Raw genomic sequence first — 22,220 nt, forward strand, 5'->3', positions numbered from 1 at the left:
CGCAAGTCATAGAGAAGAAAAGAAAACCGCAAAGGCCGTTCGAGCAACACAGGAAAAGGGAATGAGGGCGTTCAAAACAATAAGCATTACCATCAATCGGCGAATTATATGACGAGGGGAAGGAGGGAAGTGTGAGATATGACAATGCAGGTGCTTGAGTAAGGGGAACAATCAACAGTGGCTCGCTAAGTGGGTAATTTTGCAATGCAACCATGCTTCATAGCATTTCGATAAGCGCTGCAGTACTGGACCGAATTGGCGGAAAGCCATGATATGTACGCTATGTCACTGTCAAAAATACGGTTTCGAAACCGACATGCTGAGGTATGTAAAGCTCCGGGTCCAGCAGTTCCAGCAGATATGAATATTCCTGCAGGAGAAGAAAAAGAAGAAGAAGAAGAAGAAGCGCCGATTGCCATAAAAGACGGGTGTTATATATGCCAGCCAAAGTGCTCAGATACGAGGACAATATTAGAAACCAAAAGGGTTGTGGGGAGCTGGTTGGTTATGTAAGTTAGTTATTCGCTTCTTGTGACCCAAAATAAGATGCAGAGCACTTACTAGCTTGAGATAGATTCGCCCTGAGTCCCGTTGGCTGCGGCGCAAGTTTCTTAGCGGCATCCGGTTTCACGCCAAACCTGACAGGAGGCGCGGGGCCAGTCTTTTGAGGTGACAATGGGGTGGCTGTTGGTTGCTGAGGAATTGGCGGCACTGGAGGAAGGGGCTGGATGTAAGATGTGTTGCCGTAGCCGTTCATACCAGTTTGCTGGGGCTGCAATGCTGGGGGAAGCATAGAGTTGATGCCAGTCTGCATTGGCTGCTGGGGCTGCGCATATCCAAAACCCGTCTGCTGGGGGACCATTCCCTGAAATCCTGGTTGGATTGGTACTGACTGGCCGTTAATCTGTTGCTGTTGCTGGATACCAAATTGCGACTGTGGAGTGAAGCCGGTTGGTTGGGGCATCATGACGCCATTCTGGTACTGGTTCTCACCCATGAATCCGGTCGCTTGCGGCAGCATCTGGGGATGGAAGCGCTGCTGGTTCAACTCTGCCAGGCTCTGTCCAGGAGGTGCGACTGGAGGGCCTGCTAGGGGAATCCCAGTCAATTGGGGCTGCAATGGGGGAGGCCCAAACGAGCCTTGCTGCTGCGAGAAGTTCTGTGGCGCAGAGAGTGGGCGTTGCGGAGGAGGTGGAAGAAGTGAGCTTTGGTTCAAGTTCTGTGGAGGCTGGGGGCGCTGCTGCCTGGCTTGCTGTCCCATCTGCGCTATTTGGTTAAAAAACCCAGGCGTGGCGCCTGTATTCTGAGGTTGCTGCACAGGGGTTGACTGCACAGCAGTTTGCTGCGGTTGTAAAGCAGGAATACTTGATATTGGCGCAGGGGCAGGCTGTGCTGGAGTAGGCTGTAGAGGAGTCTGGAGCAAGGTCAAGTCGGCCATAGCTCCTGTGACCTGCTTCTGAACAGGAGGCTGAGCTACAGGCGACGTGCTAGGGGGTGGGCTTGAAGTAGCAGCGGAGCCAGTACGCTTCGGCTGCTTGACCTCCCAAGCATCATCATCGAATCCACGCGCAGCAGGCTTATCTTCCGCGGGCGCCGGAGGAGTCGCAGCTCGCTCTTCCTTGGGCTTTGAACCATCCGATTGCTCGAATGCTTTGGGATCCACCACGTCACCAGCCTGAACAGCTGGCGCAGGTCTTCCCTTGCGGGTGTTGTTACGCAACGTGCCACCGGGCCCAGCAAAAAGTCCACCCTGGCCATCTTCGCCGTTGCCAATCACTTCCTCGCCACCAAAACTGACATTTCGGGACTTGGATATGCTACCGGTACGACCGAGTGTGGTGTCCAGATGACGCATGACTCGTAGGATATCACCTTCTTTAAGCCCTAGAGAGCGAAGAGTCTCAGGTGTAATGTCGGGGAGGATAGACTCGTCCATCGAGTCCTTGAGGAAATTCTGCGCATATCGTTCACATTGGTGATGCCCAACGCCAGACTTTAAGAAAAAGTCGAACCAATCGTACTCAGGGCGTTGCACAGACGCACCCGCCTTACCGGTTTTCTGGGCGTCGGAAGAAGCACGATTTCGAATACTTGAAAGTGGCTTGTCTTCATCCAGAGAGACATTGGCTGCCGCTTCCACGTACTCTAAATCCTCAACGGACATTTTAGCAACGGGCACAGCAATCTTGATACCGTTGACCTTGTGAAGATGAATCTTGCCATCTTGTAGTCCGATAAACTGCGCATCGACTGTGAAGGCCTTTGTGCGATCCGTCCACCTCCTCACCTTGCTGGGATCAGGCTTGGACTTGACTTTGCTGTCCCGCTTGGAGGAATCCATCGAATCTTTCCTAGACTTTCCGACTGAGGCTTTGGCCAACCTAGCTTCCTCCCTTCGATTCTTTTCCACGGTTGTCAGGCCCGGCTCGTCTCCTCCGTGTGTAATGGCAGGCACAAAGCCGGTGATTTCAACATAGCTGCTAGGAACCACTCCCTCCTTGCCATTTTTGATCCGCCTCACCACCCACCACTCCTCAGATTTGGTGTCATCGACGACGATAACTTCATCGTCCACTTCTACCGTCACTTCGTCGGTGCCTTGAGCCTTGAAATCATACAAGATCAGTCCGGTCTTCTGACCACCACCGCCCTTTCCAGCAGCGATCACCTCTCGCAAGCCTTCAGCACGATACGCCCCGGCGATCTCACCAAGTGCTGCAACAATCTCCTGAGCTGTATCTTTGGCCCCGGCGTGGAAATCGACGCTCTTGCTAGGCCGGACAAGGTCGACAAATACATGCTTGCCTTCGATCGAATAGTGCGTGAGCTTTTCAGCCGTCCACTCCTGCTGCCGGTCATCCCCCTCGGGAGAGATAAAGATGATTCCCGTGACCATGTTGATACCTAACGTCGTTGGCATCTTCTTCCGCTTTCCCATAACCTCCACCATCTCGTTGATATTGTAGATGTGGTAGCCAGAAGGTGATCTCGGCGTCAGCTCACCAGCCCGGTTATAGGGAGGTGATTCTCTAACATGGCTTTTCTCACGACCCATTGAGGGAATTGCGGCCTTGGGGCGCGGGGGGGCTGGAGACGGTTCAGGTGAATATGACTTCAGTGGAGGAGTGATCTGTTCGGATGGAGGTCGCCGGGGCAAAATAGGTGGAGGTGGCTCATCTTCGCGCACATCCAGGTCGTGCGAAGGCCGAGTTGGGAGTTGAGGGGGCGGGGGTGAGGGCTCTCGCGAAGGCTCGGGTTGTGCGCTGACAGGGGCATGCTGTTTATGTATAATGTCTGCAATTGCTGCGGCAGCCGGGTTCTGTACTGTGTCAATCGGGGAAGGAGAAGGCGACGCTTCTTCATATTCTTCTGGCGCAGGCTGAGTCGGCCGTCGAGGCAGGGATGGCGCCTCGGGCTCGGCTTGAGGCGGAGAGGGAGGGGCGACAGCAGCAGTGGTGGGAGCGATATCTTCGATGATCTGAATGTAGTTTGCCGGCGCAAATCCAAAATCTCCGTTGACTCCGACCAAAGTCCAATCGGGATCCGAAATGTCATACACCATTAGTTCTGCATCTTCCGAGAAAGAGACCTCTTCGTCTGTTTGCCGGGTGTAGTCAAAGAGACCCTTGGCATAGTGTACCGGTTGCGCCTATTCATTGCATCAATGTAAGCATTACCGATCAATTGCTTTCCTCTCCAAAACGGGAGCGCGTCCAACGGCACTGGCCCCTTCATGAGGTTCGCTGCCACTTGCGATTGACCCGGGTGCTTACCTCTTCTACATAATTGTTTGGGACTAGACCCTCTGGCTCCTCCTCGTCTTCTTGCTCGGCCTTCTTCTTTGCCCTCCACCAATCATCAGCTGCATTCTTTTCCAGAATGTAGAGCAGGTCGCCCTCTTGAATCTGGAGTTCACCCTCTCCCTGAGGGTGGTAATCATACACAGCCGAGTAGACGCCGAGGAAACCCATGCTGGTGAGAGGTTTGCAACTCGGCCAGACAAGAACTTAGCAGCGACGAAACGTCCAGGTGCCACGAGCGGCAGTATGTAAGGAGTGATGCCGGCTCGGATTGTGGCTTCGGGGGTGGTGTCGGGGGGTTCGGGGAGGTCGGGGGCGATGACGCTGGCCGTTTCTATGTCAGCCTTGGCAATAGACCTGCGCACGGACAAGGAAGTCAATTCGACTTCGACCAGGAACAGATATCAGACCCTGGTAAAATAATGGACCGAACCCGAGGGAAGTGTGGAAGTGAGAGATTAGACCAGGGAGGGAGGGAAAGGTGGGCCTAGACGGATCGCTAGGAGATTCAGTCACGTTCCTTACGTAGGTTTTAACGTTCCTTCAACCTAGAATCATTGCCCCTCTCTATGCCCTAAGTCCATATATATATATTTCAATGTTTTAATATTACTTATATCTATTTTTTATTCTAATCTTATAGTCATCATATCTTGTCCCTTACCTTGGTTAGCCAAACTCCTTAATGTTGAACCCCCCACTCGGGACCCGGCATATGGGGCATTCTGACGTCTTTGGGCATGAAACTAACCCGGTTGTTCCTGACTTCAATGTTTTTGATCTTTAATAATGATGAAATTTGTATGAACTGGATATTGACCTGATATTCTTGCATATGTTTGAAAAAACCCCCCAATTCAGAACACTATACATTAAACTCCTTCATAGCTCATCCTTGAAAGTCTCCTCGCTTCCTTTTGAATTATCGGACTCCGAGTCAGAGTTGAGTGGATTTTCCTGGTCGGTTTGATCTCCAGATGCCGACTCTTGTTCTTGCATTGTAGGCTCCTTAGTTTCGGAATCTTTACCCAGAGGCTTTTGGTCTTTCTCTTTCCTCTGTTGTTCAGCGGAGCCTGAGTCGACTTCTTCATCTTTCCCTTCCAGTCGACCCGTGAAATGGATAGCGCCGTTGACATCCACAGCCTCGAGGATCCAGTCTTTACCTTCGGAGAGTTCCTCAAGTTGTTGTTTTATCTCTTCGAGTTTTTCTAGGTCCAGGTCGTATTTTTTCAATGCTTGTTTGGACATTTGTTTCACCTCGCCATTCTCTCGCTTCGCCAATACCTCAATGTGTTCCTCGCCAGCTGACGCCACGCGGCCTTTTTCAATCCGCTTGCCATCCATCCCAACAAGTTGACGACCGCCAACTATAATTCCACCCACGATCTGAATGTCTGACTGGGTTGTGGCTTCTTCTACCAATCGCTGAGCCAAATACCATTCTTTCGCATCCTCCCATTCAGGGACATCCTCAGGCATAAGGATCTCACGGCATTCAATATTGTGGACTTCGTCCTGTTGAGGAGACATAAAGGCAACATCATCGCACAGGCGGGGAGTGTAGATAACCATCAGGTAGGAACAAGTAGTGAGTTCCTTAATCCAGCCAATTTGATCCGTTGACTGCGGGTGACAGTGAAATTGCACCTCCACCTGGCGCTCACGGCCCGTAAGATCGCACTTAGTGCCACCTTGTAGATGTTGTACGAGGTACCGTGAGCCACCTTTGGTGTGTAGCTCTGCAATATCAGTTCTGAGCGCCGGCTCATGGTTCGACTTTTGCTGTTTCTTATCACCATTGTCGGAGGGGAATCGCCCCAGAATAAAGGAAGTTGAGTGAGGATCCTCCGCAGGTGGGTAAGAGGGACTCCCACGACCGGCAGGCAGTGCATGGAACTGTTTAATCTGCTGTTTGTAACAAAAAGAGTATGACCACCAGCCTGAGAAATAGTACATGCATTTGCCTTCCATCTCCCGTAGAAGTTCAAGGCCCCGGTCTGTTGCGCGTGCCAGTTCCTTTTGCTCGTCTGCTTCGCTTGGCTTGTGGCCGGCCGTTGAGTTAACTTGATCTTTTTCCACTTGTGGTATTTGGCAGAGGAGCCTTCGGTCATCCAAAATCATTTCTTCATAGGTAAAGGTTGGTGCTTTCGGCTTTTCGTCGTCCCGCACAGCTTCATCAGCATGATCCTTGCCTGTGTAGATCTGAGTATCTTTTTGGACATGCTCCGATCTACCGTTCTCTGATTCGAGTTGTATCCGAAGTAGCTCTTCAGCTTGGGCATGGAGAATGTACTCCTCTGGGTATTGCACTTGGAACTATAGAGAAGCATCGGATTAGCTTTGAACAGAATGGATGGCGAGATTTGGCCTCTTACCTGTGGATAGGCCAATATATCATCGTATATGTTGAATGATTGCTTGCGCGCCCATGCTCCGGATGCAGCACATGCTAGCACAAGGCACGGGGCCAGGCTCAATCTTGAATGTCGCATGTTCTTCTGAATCTGGGGCGTTGCGGGAAAGAACAAGTTGGCTCTGTCACCCCAGCCAGGATAAATTAGGCGTTTCGGTTAATGAAGGTGATGACCAATGGCCATGAGAGATTGAGAAAGTATGGGTTTTTTTCAAGATCACTGGCATTAAATGTGGGATAGGCGCCCATGCAGTTGGCGTTCCAGCGCGTTGAGTGAGTATGAGCGGAGAGCGGGAGATGCTCCGTGGCCTTATCTGATAGCGATGGTCCGTTCCACCAAATCAATGTCAACCTTGAAGCTTCCAATAGTACAAGTTTACAAATGATATATACCAAGCACAAATATCAACTGCGTACTGCGAAACTTTCTTAATGATGCTAATGTACTATCTCTACACGAAAATACTTCATCCTTGAAATACGTCACCAATACACACACTGGTATTTTGGATGTTTGAACTTGGATTTACTAACTTGACATTCCTAACTTTGGATTAGATGAACTCTCAAATTTGAATTGTGAAATATCCTAGAGTTTCATCATCGGAATTGCATATAAAAATACTCATTCATGTACATTTCCACATTAATAAGTATGTACGGAGTACTTATGACTTGAAATCCATGACTGGACCAAATATCCACGTGCTTGCTGATGTAATTCTTGATAATATTTGATGCCTTAAATCTCTGGATCTAAGGCTAATCCCAATCAGGTTTAGCTTATGCTGACAGGTGTCTTGGTAATGCGTATGGGCGGGACAGGATTCGTTCACGTCAAATCGCTGACTGATGTCTTGCAAAGCATCCGTTAAGCCGCATTTAAGATCCATTGACTAACGCTGACTTTAGCATTTATAGTTCCAACCTGCGCTCTGCTCGAAACTTCGATCTCTACAACACAAATTACATATAAAAGGTCTCATACTCATGAGGTTCATTCTTTCTCTTCTAATTTGCATCACAGCAGCCTTCTTTGCATATCGTCCAATTCAAGACTCAGTTACTGTATACCTCAAGCACAAGACACCAGCAAGCCTCTCGCACTTCTTCGCAAAGACCAGCAGCAATATAGTTGCTCCTGCAACTTCTCCTTTCGATCTAGAATCCCCTCCTATCGTCGCACCCATCAGCAAGATGTCTGCCCCTCGTGCAATCCGTCAAGTTTTCCTGGCCATTGAGCAATCAGAGGGCGCAGGTGCCCGCGTTCGCCGCTCCATCGGCACCCCTAAGCTGCGAAACTTTAGCCCCTTCCTCATGCTTGATCATTTCACCATCGGCAAGGGCGCCGGTTTCCCGGACCACCCCCACCGCGGCCAAGAAACCATCACCTACCTACTCTCCGGTGGGGTCGACCATGAGGACTTCGCTGGAAACAAGGGCACCATTGGACCCGGAGATCTACAGTTCATGACCGCCGGCCGCGGCATTATGCACGCTGAAATGCCCCACGAGAATCCCGACGGAAGTCCCAACGTCGGCATGCAGCTGTGGGTTGACTTGCCACAGAAGCTTAAAATGTGCGAGCCTCGCTACCGTGACCTACGCTCCACTGAGATTCCAATCGCGAAAGCCGATGACGGCCGGGTCACGATCAAGGTCATCTCGGGCCAGTCTCATGGTGTTGACTCTGTCCGTGATCTGGCCTATACCCCGGTCTGGATCTTGGATGTTACTATCCGCCCCGGTGGCCGTCTCTCTCAGACTCTGCCCCAAGGGTGGAATACCTTTGTCTACACTTTGTCTGGTAGCACCGTCTTTGGCTCTAATGATTCCACGAAGGCTGTGAAGGAGTTCCACAATGTGGTATTTGAGCAAGCCGGTGACTTCATTGAGGCCTCTGTCCCTGATAATGCTGACGATGAATCCCGCTTCCTGATTGTTTCTGGTCAGCCACTGGATCAGAAGGTGGTTCAGTATGGTCCGTTCGTTCTCAACAGCCAAGAAGAGGTTCGCCAGGCTATGATTGATTATCAAACTGCGTCAAACGGATTTGAAAAGTCGCGTGGCTGGGAAAGTGAGATTGGCAAGCGCATGGGGGCTTATTAGAGTTATGGCAATGCCTTTGATGGTTTTATAATGCATTATGAATGAGATCTGGCGTTTTATGTAGGACGTGTTTAGGTATATGTTTCAATGAATACTGTTTCAATTAAGTTCATACCACTGTAAACAATGTAAGGGAATATGATATCTCGGTCTGTTGTTAATCCCGCGTATGTACACGCAGTCCACCTCGAGTTAATCTGCCACCGACCTAGAACTGGCTATTTGGATGGTGGAAATTTCATCTAAAATGCTGGGATGAATCGACCATTCGGACCATTAGATAATCTCTTTCTGAGCAATCCCCTCCACAGTCAGCTTTGCACCTAACGTGCCGATAACTGCAACGCCCCTAGGTATCCGTATATCACGGATTTTAAGACAGCCGAAGACGACTATTTTCGTAAGAGCCGGGCAGCATCGAAAAATGGACTGCATGATATAGTCATCCACAGGCGCATTAAAAGCTATGTCAAGGGACTTGAGCGCGGGGTATCGCTTGTTTTCGGCGAAAACCTCCTCGTATGCGGCGTGGGATATATGACGACACGAGGTGACTTTCAATCGTTCAAGCTTTGGACCTGAATGCTCCATCAAAGCGATGAAGCCATCGGATGCAAGACCTACGGCCTCGGGAGGGCCAGCAGGGTTGGACATATCCACGTCTCGGAGACCGCTGAAGTCAGCAAACCTTAAGGCTGGATTGGACCAGCCACGGAAAAGGTCAGCTATAGCCTTATCGGTGATTGACGCATTGTCGGTGATTCGGAGCTTGAAGAGGTCTCGGCAGGTCTCACGAATATGTTGGACCAGCCTGTCATCTGCAAAATGAAAGCTTTCCAGGGACAGAGAGCGCAAATTGGGCCCTATTTGGGCGATCACCTGAAGTAGAGGTTCGGGGTTTATTTCCTTTGTAAGGTGTAGTGACAGGTGCTGCAATGTCTTCATGGTCGAAATGGCGTTTAACGCCTGGTCACCGATATTATCGAGATACTTCAATTTCAAACGTCGAAGAAGGGCACAGTTCTTGCTCATAACTTCAGCTGTTTCATCATCAAAAGCAGAATCGAGGTTCCACAGCTTGAGACTTTGCAGCTGGGGGCCCAGTTTAGTGAATAATTGCCGCCAGCAATTGTCGGTTACGAGATTGGGCGAGTTCAAATGCAGATCTTGAATCTGCATGTCGCGGGCTATCATGTATTCAAAAACTGGATCTTTCATGGCGGTAACAAATCGAAGATTCAGTCGGGTTAACGCTGGCATTGTGGCTAGAATCTTATGGAAGTCATCGGTTTGTAACTCTGTTCCACGTTAGATCATCATCCAGGAGATGAAAACAGATATTCCGCAAAATTATTCAAATGGGAAAAACTTACTAGCGCAGTCATAGATATTCAGTTCTTTATGCTCAGGCCGCAAGAAAAGATCCAATGTCTTTCGCGTCACGGCACGATTCCGGGATAAAATCTGGCTAAGTCGATGCTGAACCACTGGAGGGAGATCTCCAAATTCTTCCACGTCATCAATATTATCAGCAACTTTCTGAAGAACTGTGTCAGCAATCTGAAGCCCTATTATCAAAACTGCTGCTCGGAACCCACTTTGATACACGTCTCCAGCAAGCTTGGAGCACCAGGCAGAGCAATTCCATCCAAAATCTTGCTTTGATTCTGACGGCGGGCCGGTCCTGAGCTCCGCTTCTTGGCTGGACCTTTCTTATCCCCGTCGGTGTGCTTTTTAGAGCAATCGGCGCATAAAAGGCCACCATCGAAGCCTGTTTTGCTATAAGGCGTGACCGTGAAACGCTTCCCACAGACCTCACAATTCGCCAGCTGTCCTGGTTTTGGTCGTTCCTTCTCATCCATCATCTCCCCTGCCAAAATGTCATCGTCGTCGAGGTCTCCTGTTCGTCGAGCTTTGCGACGGGCGAATTCCTTGCTTCTTTTGATCTTTTCGATGGCTTGCAGCCGCTTGCGCTTTCGGGATTTCTCTTCGGGGGAGTCTGGCTGTGGTTCTGGAGAGACTTCATCCTGGAAATCTGCGTCTACGGCTTGTTCTTCTTCTGTGGCAGCCTGACGCGCAGCCTCTGCAGCCCTGCGGTCATAATCATCCCGGATCTGCGCAGCGGAAATGTTGTTTGACTATAATGAATTCGTTCGTTAGTGGACATTCTGAATAAGAAAAGGAACAACGGAACACATACGGCAAGGAAGTCCGTAAGAGCGGATTGTCTATAGAAGTGTCAGCGATACAACACGCCAGATTTGAAGAATGAGGTCATACGGGCCCCGGATACTAGCATTGCCCCTTGGTCGTCTACCGGTCCTGCTCTAATGTCAGCAATACAGAATGTTTGGAATTCCAACTCATGAACGTACATTTTGAGGATGAGTGAATCCAAACAACGAGGTGGCAAAAAGGAGAGGATCGTATATGCAAGTCACAAGGGTTCGCGGAACTTTCGCGTCGCACTTAACGCGCTCTTATCGAGATACGATAAGTATAATCGATCTCGATCACGATGACGGCAGAATCAGAGAACAAGTTGATGAATTCAAGAATGAAATGTAATTCACTTTCAAATCCAGTGGGGGGTCAGAAGTTTGGAAATGGCAAAAAAAGTTCAAATGACCGAATGAAAAGTTTTCCTGGTTCAGGCACGATCGATCAACTCCGATCTCTCCCTCTCTCTTCCTCTTCCTCTTCCTCTTCCTCTTCCTTAATCTTCCCCCCTTTTATCCAAGTCTTCCGTTTCCCTTCCATTTTGTTAGAATAAGTGATTTCTTTGATTTCTTCTCTTACTCGGAGTTCTCTTAGCCGTCTTCATTCGGTGCTTAGTTAACACCTATCACTCGCGGCACCCGCGAAGGCTGATTTGGTGATACGATCTAGGCCCCTAACTTCATGTCAGTTCAAAATTCTCCTTGCTATATTTCAACCCGTCCACCCAGTTATGCCTTTACTAATGGTTCGCTTTTCAGTTGACATAGATCAATCAAGAAACCTCCCGATATCGTTGATTCCCCGCAAACTTCACGATCAACTCTACGTTCGCCAGTACGTTCGCCAGCGACATGAGAACCCGGAGAAGCATCGTCCCGGACTCTGAGGATGGATTCCTCAGTGCTACGTCATTGAAGAATTCCTCGCCGGTTCGCCAAGTGCCAGTGACCGGATCCTCTCATTCCACATCACTGATCACTCGCGTCATCAAGGATTCCGAAGATGAAGGCTCCGATACCCTTGATCTACCCAATCCAGCGGCAAATAATCAGGTCACAGGAATCGTAAAAGTGGTGGTTCCTGCTAAGAAATATGAATCCCCAACTGATTCCTCCCGGAGCTCTCTGGGGGTCACATCGGCCGACAGTGTGACCGGCTATAATACTCCCGCCACCAGTGTGGGCACTGTCACAGAATCAGAGTCCAGAAAGCCTCGGGCCCGTGTCAACGCATCAGCTCGCGCACAGCAACTGCGCGAGAGTAAAGTGTCCCGAGCAACACAGAGAGGAACCAAAAGATCGGCCGAGGAGATAACACCCGAGGCCATGGACCGCTCAAAGCTGGACGCAGCTCTGGCTCTTGCCCTTCAAATGGGGGAGTATGATAAACCGCAGCCAAAAAGACAAAAGACCGCCACAAGAACTACACGTGCAAATAGGCAAATCAACAACAAGGCCACACCCCTGTTTGAGATTTCAGATTCGGAAGATCTGTCAGATCTGACCGAATCTCCTCTGCTTGATGGCTTAAGCTCGGACCCGGAGGATTCCGACAATTGGAGTGGTCATTCAGAAGCGATTGAAAGTGATGTGGACGAAGACTTTGATAGTTCCATGCCAAGACGCCCTCCAAACATTAACCCACCCGCTCGTCTTTCCTACTCAGATGACGACCAGGAAGATGAGGAGCTCCCACCGTCTTGGGAGGAGGCACGGAAAGACCGTCGCGTAAGTAACAACATTCATGCTCTATTAGAATCTACTTTGATTGACTTTCATTTAGAAACAAGCAGATCGGAAGAAGTTGGAAAAGCAGCATCCCGCGATCAGTACTATGTGGGATGACCTGAAGGCCCAATCCACGATTGCCCCGAAACAAGCAAAGCAGCCAGAGTCTATCAATCGCAAATTGAAACCGTTTCAGCTTGAAGGTTTGAACTGGATGATGGAACAGGAAAAGTCTTCGTATCGAGGAGGCCTCTTGGGTGATGAGATGGGAATGGGGAAAACAATCCAGGCAGTTTCTCTGATCATGTCGGATTTCCCTCAGCCCAACCCAACCCTCGTCCTAGTGCCCCCAGTCGCTTTGATGCAGTGGGTATCTGAAATCAAGGTTTGAATGGATGTTCATAATTTTTCCTGTTTCTTCAGCTCACCACGTTTGCTAGGACTACACCGACGGCAAATTGAAAGTCCTTGTTCACCATGGCTCAGACTCCAAGGTCAAGAAGCTCACTCCAACGGATCTTCAAAAATACGACGTGATCATGATATCTTGTATGTTCATATATTTTTCTCTGGCGCTGGTGCTTTGGCTAATAAACTCTGTAGACTCCAGTCTGGAATCCATGTATCGAAAACAAGAGAAGGGTTGGGCACGTGCCGGTGGATTTGTGAAAGAAGACAGTGAGTTTTTTTTTTTTTTTTTTTTTTTTTTTTTGGCATCAAAGTCCCGAGTGCGCACCTGCTCACAGTACCAGGCGTCATCCACTCTATACATTACCATCGGCTTGTTCTTGATGAAGCGCATAGCATCAAGGTAAGGTTTCCTTCTCAATCTTCCTTGCATTTCATGTTCATCCTAACACTGGCGTGTAGCAACGAACGACTGGAGTTGCCAAGGCCTGTTTTGCTCTGCAAGCCACCTACAAATGGTGTCTGTCTGGTACGCCGGTGCAGAATCGGATCGGCGAGTTTTTCTCCCTGCTTCGCTTCCTGCAAGTTCGCCCGTTTGCCTGCTATTTCTGTAAGCAATGTAATTGCGAACAACTTCAGTGGACTGCGAACAAGCAAGGTCGTTGTACGGAATGCAACCACACGTATGTACTTGAGCGAGCCAACTATTTACCGCGTCTAACGACTTTTAGGGGATTCAATCACATCTCGATTTTCAACAAGGAGATCCTCAATCCAAGTAAGTTCCCATCGCCCTCTCGCCCAACCTCTACCGTCAAAGTCTAATATAGATTCCAGTCACGGAGGGAAGGACACAGGAAGAGCGAAAGGAGGGGTTGAAAAAGCTTCGTCTCATCACGGACCACATTATGCTCCGTCGGATGAAACAAGAGCACACATCGTCGATGGAGCTGCCGCCGAAGCGGTAAGTCGTAATTTGCCCTCAGGTCTCTGGTTCAAAAAAATTAAACAAAGTCCATATAGCATCATCATCCGCAATGAATTCTTTGGCGAGGTCGAGCATGATTTCTCACGCAGCATTATGAGCAACTCAACTCGCAAGTTCGATACTTACGTCAGTCAAGGTGTCATGTTGAACAATTATGCCAATATCTTTGGTTTGATTATGCAGATGCGCCAGGTGGCAAACCACCCAGATCTCATTCTCAAGAAGCATGTCCAGCCTGGTTTCAACATCCTTGTGTGCCGAGTGTGTGATGAGCCCGCCGAAGATGCTATTCGATCTCGCTGTCGACATGAGTTCTGTCGTAAGTGCGTCAAGGATTACATTCACTCCTTTGACGAGGAATCGACGGTGGATTGTCCGCAATGTCATATTCCGCTTGCAATCGATCTTGAGCAACCGACGATCGAGCAGGCTGAAGAGTCTGTGAAAAAAAATTCGATTATCAATCGTATCCTCATGGACAACTGGACCTCCTCAACCAAGATTGAAACTCTTGTATATGAACTTTATCAACAGCGGAACAAGAGTCATACCCCCAAGTCGATCATCTTTTCGCAGTTTACTTCAATGCTGCAGCTTGTGGAGTGGCGTCTACGTCATGCAGGATTCAACACGGTCATGTTGGATGGCACGATGACACCTGCGCAGAGACAGAAGTCTATCGAGCACTTCATGAACAAACCTGACGTGGAAGTGTTTCTGGTTTCGCTGAAAGCCGGCGGTGTGGCTCTTAATCTGACTGAAGCCTCCCGAGTATTCATTGTTGATCCGTAAGTTTGCCTGGTTCACGTCCTTTTTAGTGGGGAGTCTTATGTAGATCTATCGCTAACATTGTCCACAGATGGTGGAACCCTGCAGCAGAATGGCAAAGCGCCGATCGTAGCCATCGCATTGGTCAGCAGCGGCCCTGTGTGATCACTAGGCTCTGCATCGAGGACTCAGTCGAATCACGAATTGTTCAGTTGCAAGAGAAAAAGGCCAACCTGATCAGAGGCACTATTAACAAAGATCAAGATCAAGCCCTTGAGAAACTTACGCCTGAAGATATGCAGTTCCTCTTTAGGGGCTCGTAGGTGGCTCTGACGCCACTTTCCCGGAGATTGGACCGACGTCACCAAAGGGAGTAGTCGCATGGTTACCCCCACCTTTCAACAATATGACCTCACGAGAACCTTCAATTGCTTCTTTTTTTTTTTTTTCGAAATTCCCCGTTTGCACAGTTCTACATGTACTACTATCTTTTTTTTTGTATCGCTTTTTTAGCCTTGATGTTTTTATCTTCTAGCACATTGTACTAAACAGAATATGAATACAAAAAGACTAGACCATAACCTTCAAATGTTGGAAACCCCTCAATCAAATTAGGATCCCGATCTTAAAAAATGAATAGATATTTACTCCAACTATGAGATCATCCACACATGTGGATCTATATATCTTGGCTGTTGCCTGGTAAGGCTGAATCTTGGCTCTTGGCTTTTGGCTCTCGGCTTTTAGTACTTGACTGTTTTCTCCACCGAACTTCCTTGGAAATCCCCCACTTCCCCCCGTTTCTATTCTTATTCTTTTATCATTATAATCGGATGATGACCTTCCCTCAGCGCTTCACTCTGACTAAAAAATAATTTTACCTTTCCTGCCCCGCAGCCATGGCCTCACATCCGGTCGACAAACTCGCACCCAGGTTGGTCGAAAAAACCGATAAACTACAGTCTCGGCTTACTACGAACGATTCTCACTCCAAGCCTGCTGGAGGATTCGATGCGACCCCAATCCCTCATGCGCCCCCGGGATATACCGTCAGGTTTATCTTCCACCGTGGTGATGACCTCCCCGTCGCGGATTTTGGCAGCTTCTCCTCCGACCCGTACGTTTATGCGCAACTGAACGTGGATTTACCGCGACGTCATAAGCAGGACTCGATAATGAGCTTCCGGACTCCGACTGTGCGCAAGAATACGAATCCCGTATGGAATAGTGAATGGGTCGTCGCAAATGTGCCTGCATCGGGCTTTTCGCTCAAGGCCTACCTGATGGACGAGGATCCGGCGGACCATGATGATAAACTGGGAATCGCATTTATTGAGGTGCCTGCGCTGGAAGGCTGGAAAGGCTTCAAGGAACAGTCATTCAAGGTCAAAAAGCGCTTCGGCAGCAAGCGCGTCTATGTCTTTACCAATGTCTCAGCGTTTGCAACTGGTCAACACAAGGAGTCTTTCTTGATCCTGAGCATTGAGTGTCTGGGCCGAACACCGGGGACCGATGGTGGCCAAATGTATACCCTCGGCCCGAATTACTGGTTCAAGCACTTCTCCCCACTCATTGGAAGACTGACGGGAACGAAGGATCAAGACAAAGCTCTTGATGGGAACGGGAAGCCCATCAATCGATACAAGTATGTCGCTTGCCATTGAAGCTTTAAAAATTTCAGCCCTTACTGATCATTTCTCAACAGCTTCCAAGCCATTCAAATGCAACTTCGTGGTCCTGTCCCCGCTGAATTGTATCATCGTTATGTTGAATTCCGGCCATTTGTAGCAGGCATGTTCCAAGCGCAAAGTTTACGGGGCCGGATCCTGCATAAGGCTCTTCACCATCAGCATCAGCGCATCTATAATTTCGACCGCAGCACTCTGAACGGAACGTTTGCCGAACCGTGTCGCGAGTTTGCGCAGAAGTTCTTGGAATTCACCAGCTGGGGTCAGAGCGGGCGGATCTTCACCTACGTGATTACCCTGGATGGCAAATTCCGATTCACGGAGACGGGCAAAGAATTTGGAATCGATCTACTAAGCAAGCATACGATGCATAGTGATGTATCGATATACATTGCTTACTCGGGGGAATTCTTTGTGCGCCGGATCGTTCGTCGTCATCGACGCCAAGGCTCATCGTCTCGCACAGAGGTTCCCGGCGATGACTTTCCAGTGGAAGAAGATGAGATGCCGCAGGAGTTACGGCAGAGTTCAACAGACCCATCGGACTATGAACTCTTCATTGATAATGACAGTGGAACCTATCGCCCTAATTCCGAGAAGTTGCCCCTTCTGAAGGAGTTCATCGCGTCCAACTTTCCGGGTCTGAATGTTAGCACTCTTGACTGCCAGGCGGACGCTGAGCGGATGGGTCAGATGAAGAACGAGCAACGTGAAGTCAAAAAATCTCAGGGTCAACTTGTCACATATCTCCAGCAGAGCAGTGCCTCGGACCTTTCCATCTCTAGCTCAGATGAGGATGAGCTGAATGAACGCAGCGGCGCTTCTCGACGAGGGGGCATGTCTCGAAAGGTGCATGAGATGCGTGATGTAAAAGGTCAAATGATGAAGTGGGTTGAAGCGGATGGACACGCTGATCCTCCCAAGCATCGTTCCTCCAACCGTGAGCGGGCTGCCTCGGCTGGTGAGATGCGCTCCACCATCAACCCATCCAGCACCAATGCGGTTGCCTAAGATGGGTTTACATGTCCAACCTTGCTATTCTATCTTCAGGTTGGCTATTGATCGCCCTTGATTCTATTATTCTTTCTTCTTTCATCTTTTGCTCCATTTTTACTTGCCTCGGGCTGGAACCGAGCATAATGATTTTTATGATTGGAAGAACGTACTCGGCTTGTACATTAATTCGCGATTATTTCATGCTCGCAGTTCAGTCTTCAATTTCAAGTTGATTTCTAATGATCAATGATGAATATGTTTTACGTTTATTTTGTAAAATGTGGAGATAGTCAGGTGCTCAGGGTTTACGGGTTTTACCTAAATACAATCCCATGATCTACAGTGGCATTGGTCATTCGAACATAATAGAATGATAATTACATATATTTACGATGTATATATCTGGATACTATGCATATAACATCCATGGGTTTACCCCGTTTAAGTCAATTAATGCTTTAAATAGCTTTTTTTTCCTTTATGTTTTCTGCCTCCGGAGTACATTGGGGCTGAAACCCAGTTGTGGCCCCTTGTTCATTCTCTAACATGTCAGGGGCGAAGAATCTCCAGATGAAAGAGGCCCAAAAAAAACCAACTGATCATTAGAGTTACATATAGTCATATCTGAATTTTAATTCATATTACATAGAAATAGGCCAAAGAGGGGGGGGGGGACATGTGGAAGAGAAAGTGACCAAATAATTCCGAGATGTTTCATTTGGTTGTTTGGTTCGATCTCAAAGAGTACAATATCCACTACACCCCCTCCATCGCGATCAACCCCCCGATCAAACTTTCGGACTCCACCAGTCCCCTCTTCTTTCTCAAAACCACAACTGAATGACGGATCTCTCGCTTCACCTGCTTCCTTTCTTCTACGGGCCATCTGACTACGCACATCGATGGCCGATTGGCTTGGTGCTTGCCCAGATCCCTTCTCGTGCTGTGACTTGATTTCTGTGCCTGCGCCATCATGGGCAATGTCGCCAGCCGTCTCGACGAGGCGGGGAATTTGTTCTTCAAGGATCAGAATCGATGTACATGAAGTCCTTCCCCGAGTCGCGAAACGTCTTTTGGGATCGTCGTGCTAATGAAACCCGTATTCTAGTCTCGATCGCTTCCATCACCATAAGCAACTCCAGTCGCCGCTTGCTGACCCTGTCCCCCAACGCATTCCCGGCAGTGAGATATGTAGCCAAGCGGGATACAGGCGACGATACTCCGATCGAATATATTCAGGTATCATTACATGAATTCCGGCTAGATATGCGCTGCACAAGTAAACTGACGTTTGCCAAAATACAGGATCCCGACGTTCCCTCAACTGCCACCACTCCGATTTTCTTGTTGCGCCTGACAAACGACGATGAGCTCATCTTCAATTTTACCTTTATCCTCCGTCAAACACAAACTGGCAACGCCACGGGATCCACCGTCAATGGTGTCTCGACCTCGCTCCCCGAGGTGAGCGACACTGTCCTCAACGGGCTTACTTTTGCACATGCGTCAAACTCCAAGGAGCTGGACAACCTGATCACACGAGAGTTTCACGCGAATCCAAACCTACAAAACAACTCCAACGTGCAGCTCATCGGCGACTTTTCGACGGAAGGCACCCCATCGGTGTCATTTGAGTGGTCGTGGAAATGGAAGCCTCCCAAGGGAACAGAAGACAAAGGCGGCGGCTGGCGAAACAGCTGCAGCCTGCTGGATTACGATCAGAGGACTAACCGCTTGAATACCCTTGCTCACTTTTCCTTCTGGGTGCACAACTCGGTACGACTGCTCCCGAGCCCTCGGATATCGTCACCCAACCTTGAGCTACCGGTTCCTCCTCGCAGCCGCATCCCCTCCATTCAGTCCGCAGTGTCCCATTTCAGTGATTCAGATACCTTTCATCAAAATCCTCCATCATCGATCACTCCACCCGAAACTGCAGATGGGCCACCCCCTGCTCCCACACAGCCCCCACCACCGCCTCCTGTGAAGGTCGATCTGCCACATTCCCGACCCGCAGATGATATGAGTGTAGTGGAAGATGGACCACTGTTCCGAGCCACTATGAAAGCGCTGGAGCAGAAAACGGGGAACATGCGTATAAAAACAAAGAAGGTGCTCAAAAAAGCCGAGGCTGCTCAGCAGGCCCAGCAATTATGCAATGATGCCATGGAGGCTTTCTTGGGCTCATTGGGCGACGCATCAACTTCAAACGGCAATGCTATTCAGCCTGCGCTAGATCACTACTTCGAGAGGATTGCCCGCCAGATTCTGACCTACGAACAGCTGAATACACTTCAGCTACAGAAACTTGTCATTGAACCACTTATAAAGGTCTATCATAACGATATCAAACAAGCTGAGGCGAAGAAAAAGGACTTTGATGAGGAGAGTCGTGACTATTACGCCTATGTCAGCCGATATCTTGGCCAGCGGCAGGACTCACTCAAGGAGAAGAAGCGTGCCGAGAGTGACTCGAAGTACCAGGCCAAGCGGCGAAACTTCGAATTGAAACGCTTTGATTATTCTTCTTTTATGCAAGATCTTCATGGGGGTCGCAAAGATCAGGAAGTTCTTTCGCACCTTACCAAATACGCGGACTTCCAAGCCAAGAATTTCTTGGCAGCGGCCAAGAGGATCGAAGAAATGGTTCCTCAGCTGGACGCGCTTATCTACGAAGTGAATCAGGCCGATAAGGAGTTCCAGTTCAAACGAACCGAGCGTGAGGAGAAGCGCAGAGCCCTGGAAAAGAATAGTAACCCGTATCTTGAACCTGATATCGTGGCCGGTGGCACCAGTGTTTCAAATCTATCCTCTGGGACTGCCAACGGGACTGGTTCTGTGGAAATCGAACTGGGTCGAGCCGATAGCACGAGCTCCCAGCTCCGTGGTGTCATCAGCAACAGCTCGTCGGTCTCATCCCAAGCTAATCCAGGGTCAGTCGTCTCAAACGCTGGTGGTGGTGCTGCTGCTGGTGGCTCTGCACCTACAACTAGCGCTGGTCCCAGCGGCACGCCGGGGCAGAATCGGTTTAAAGGCATTCGGGACCTTGAAGAGCGGGATTCCCTCGGATCTGATCGTGCTGCTGGTCAGCAACGGAAAGAAGGATTGTTATGGGCTCTTTCCCGTCCTGGGTCACATATTGACCCAAAGGGCATCAACAAGCAGGCTTGGCATAAGTAAGCGACACTCCCCCTTGAACGTATAAATGTCCGCCTCGTGCTAAAAATTCACTCAACCTAGATTCTGGATCGTGCTAGACCAGGGGAAACTTTCAGAGTATAGCAATTGGAAGCAAAAGTTGGACCTCCACATGGAGCCCATTGATCTTCGAATGGCATCGGTTCGCGAAGCTCGAAATGCTGAGCGAAGATTCTGCTTTGAGGTCATAACACCACAATTCAAGCGAGTCTATCAAGCTACTTCAGAAGATGACATGGCGAATTGGATTCGCTCTATCAATAATGCGCTGCAGAGTGCAGTAGAGGGTGGAGGAATGCCGTCGGCACCTCCTGTCTCGTCTAAGAACGAGTCAAGTGGTCGTGATATCGGATCCGTGTTAACGGGTAAAAGCTCGTCTGTATCTGGCCATCACTCCTATTCGAGCAGCTCGGCTGGCGCTGGTGTGACGCGTCGTACAACCGTCGGAGCACGACCCAGCTACGTTCGCAATGACAGCAACAACTACGAGGAGAATCCATCACGACTACTCCAAGCTGTGCGCGACGCAGACGAGGGTAACAATTGGTGCGCCGATTGTGGATCTTCCGCCAAAGTTGAATGGGTGTCAATCAACCTCGGAATTGTGCTGTGCATTGAGTGTAGCGGCATTCACCGGTCTCTAGGGACCCACATTTCCAAGATCCGATCATTGACTCTTGATGTGCATTCATTCTCAAACGATATTGTGGAGATTCTCCTGCAAGTCGGCAACCGTGTTAGCAACATGATCTGGGAGGCGATGCTGGACCAGTCGCTCAAGCCAACCGCGGGCTCCACACGGGAGCAGCGTCTCAAGTTCATCACCGCTAAATATGTTGATCGAGCCTATATTGAGCAACTGCCATCAACGCGATCCCGATTTGCAACCCCCAACGAAACCCTTCTTGCCTCCATTAAGAAGAATGACATTCAAGGTGTACTGTATGGGTTGGCACTGCGTGCCAATGTGAATGTCCCAGATCGCTCTCGCAACACCCACGCTGTCTTCTTAGCCCTTGCTGCTGCTGACCCTGCTTCGCCTGGGTCCACACCCACCAGCCTCTCCGCTCGGTCCAACGCCAAGGCGATCCCATTCCCCGTTGCCGAACTGCTGGTCCAGAACGGCGCGGAGATTCCTCCACAACCCCCCTCCATCCCCCTTTCTCCCGCTGCCCAGCTATATCTCAGTCAGCGGACTGCACGGAACTCTGCATTCAGCACCCCCAGTCCTGCCGCAAGGGCAGCCGCTAGTGACACGCTCGGGTCTCTGCCCACGATCCGTGGCTCAAGCAGGGACAGCTCTGCTTCTTCCGGGTCCCAAGTGCCTAACTCCGTCGACCCGAAGGAGAAAGACAAACTGTCCAAGCGAGGAAGCGCCGGCGCTCGATTCGCAGGGAAGGTGGCATCTCTTGGAATTGACCGATAATGTCCTCGGCATCCCGGGGTGTCGCTTCCAATAATTCCTAATTATATCCATCGTAATGAGACTCACATGAACATTTCCCCTCTGATGACTTTTTGTGTATGACTTGGGTATTTTTCTTTTGTCTCTTTTCAAATGTCCGGCGACCACCTTACTATTCTTTTCTGCTCTGGGCAGGCCAGGTGGTTTCTCTTATTCTTTTTTGACTCGGTTGCTGTCAGTCTTCACTATCACTGGTTTGAGCTTTTTGGCACTCCTCCCTCTTGAAAGGGCTTTGGTCTCTTGCATGGATGCGTGCTTTGTGGCACTATCCTCTTCCTCTACTTCTTTGACGCAAGGACTCAATCATGAGGAGGCTCTTCGTTTTATACCAATACCCCGGCGATGTCTTTCCTCCTCACCCTCAATTTTACAGTCGTCTTGGTGCCAAATATAGTGTAAACTGAAGACCGACTTGGTGGCTTCGTTCCACTTTGCTTTGT

The 22,220-nt window shown here is 49.5% G+C and overlaps 7 protein-coding genes across 7 annotated transcripts; 4 read left to right on the forward strand and 3 right to left on the reverse strand.

Annotated features, from left to right (window-relative positions):
* Positions 1-471: 471 nt before the first annotated feature.
* On the reverse strand, positions 472-3,971 carry N7520_000319 (cytoskeletal protein-binding protein SLA1; the record flags this gene model as incomplete). The annotated part of the gene is made up of 3 exons (XM_057134254.1): positions 472-497; positions 562-3,649; positions 3,774-3,971. The coding sequence occupies 3 exons, from the start codon at positions 3,969-3,971 to the stop codon at positions 472-474; spliced, it is 3,312 nt and encodes a 1,103-aa protein (XP_057000190.1).
* Positions 3,972-4,682: 711 nt separating this feature from the next.
* On the reverse strand, positions 4,683-6,292 carry N7520_000320 (uncharacterized protein; the record flags this gene model as incomplete). The annotated part of the gene is made up of 2 exons (XM_057134255.1): positions 4,683-6,116; positions 6,176-6,292. 2 exons carry the CDS (start codon positions 6,290-6,292, stop codon positions 4,683-4,685), a joined length of 1,551 nt encoding a protein of 516 aa, XP_057000191.1.
* Positions 6,293-7,203: 911 nt separating this feature from the next.
* N7520_000321 (pirin family protein) lies at positions 7,204-8,322 on the forward strand (the record flags this gene model as incomplete). The annotated part of the gene is made up of 1 exon (XM_057134256.1): positions 7,204-8,322. The coding sequence occupies one exon, from the start codon at positions 7,204-7,206 to the stop codon at positions 8,320-8,322; it is 1,119 nt and encodes a 372-aa protein (XP_057000192.1).
* Positions 8,323-8,598: 276 nt separating this feature from the next.
* rad7 (uncharacterized protein) lies at positions 8,599-10,689 on the reverse strand (the record flags this gene model as incomplete). The annotated part of the gene is made up of 5 exons (XM_057134257.1): positions 8,599-9,620; positions 9,696-9,861; positions 9,921-10,460; positions 10,523-10,550; positions 10,640-10,689. 5 exons carry the CDS (start codon positions 10,687-10,689, stop codon positions 8,599-8,601), a joined length of 1,806 nt encoding a protein of 601 aa, XP_057000193.1.
* A 704-nt stretch (positions 10,690-11,393) lies between these two features.
* N7520_000323 (DNA repair protein RAD16) lies at positions 11,394-14,756 on the forward strand (the record flags this gene model as incomplete). The annotated part of the gene is made up of 11 exons (XM_057134258.1): positions 11,394-11,920; positions 11,981-12,269; positions 12,325-12,654; positions 12,710-12,818; positions 12,873-12,947; positions 13,022-13,080; positions 13,140-13,360; positions 13,409-13,455; positions 13,515-13,641; positions 13,701-14,453; positions 14,525-14,756. The coding sequence occupies 11 exons, from the start codon at positions 11,394-11,396 to the stop codon at positions 14,754-14,756; spliced, it is 2,769 nt and encodes a 922-aa protein (XP_057000194.1).
* A 576-nt stretch (positions 14,757-15,332) lies between these two features.
* N7520_000324 (C2 domain protein) lies at positions 15,333-17,132 on the forward strand (the record flags this gene model as incomplete). Its single annotated transcript, XM_057134259.1, has 2 exons — positions 15,333-16,078; positions 16,139-17,132. 2 exons carry the CDS (start codon positions 15,333-15,335, stop codon positions 17,130-17,132), a joined length of 1,740 nt encoding a protein of 579 aa, XP_057000195.1.
* A 958-nt stretch (positions 17,133-18,090) lies between these two features.
* On the forward strand, positions 18,091-21,741 carry N7520_000325 (putative ARF GTPase activator (Csx2); the record flags this gene model as incomplete). Its single annotated transcript, XM_057134260.1, has 4 exons — positions 18,091-18,154; positions 18,226-18,356; positions 18,423-20,293; positions 20,358-21,741. The coding sequence occupies 4 exons, from the start codon at positions 18,091-18,093 to the stop codon at positions 21,739-21,741; spliced, it is 3,450 nt and encodes a 1,149-aa protein (XP_057000196.1).
* Between the last annotated feature and the right edge of the window lie 479 nt (positions 21,742-22,220).

Source organism: Penicillium odoratum, assembly GCF_028828045.1.
Source record: "Penicillium odoratum strain IBT 22623 chromosome Unknown utg000001l_segment0_segment0, whole genome shotgun sequence".
NCBI lineage: Eukaryota > Fungi > Ascomycota > Eurotiomycetes > Eurotiales > Aspergillaceae > Penicillium > Penicillium odoratum.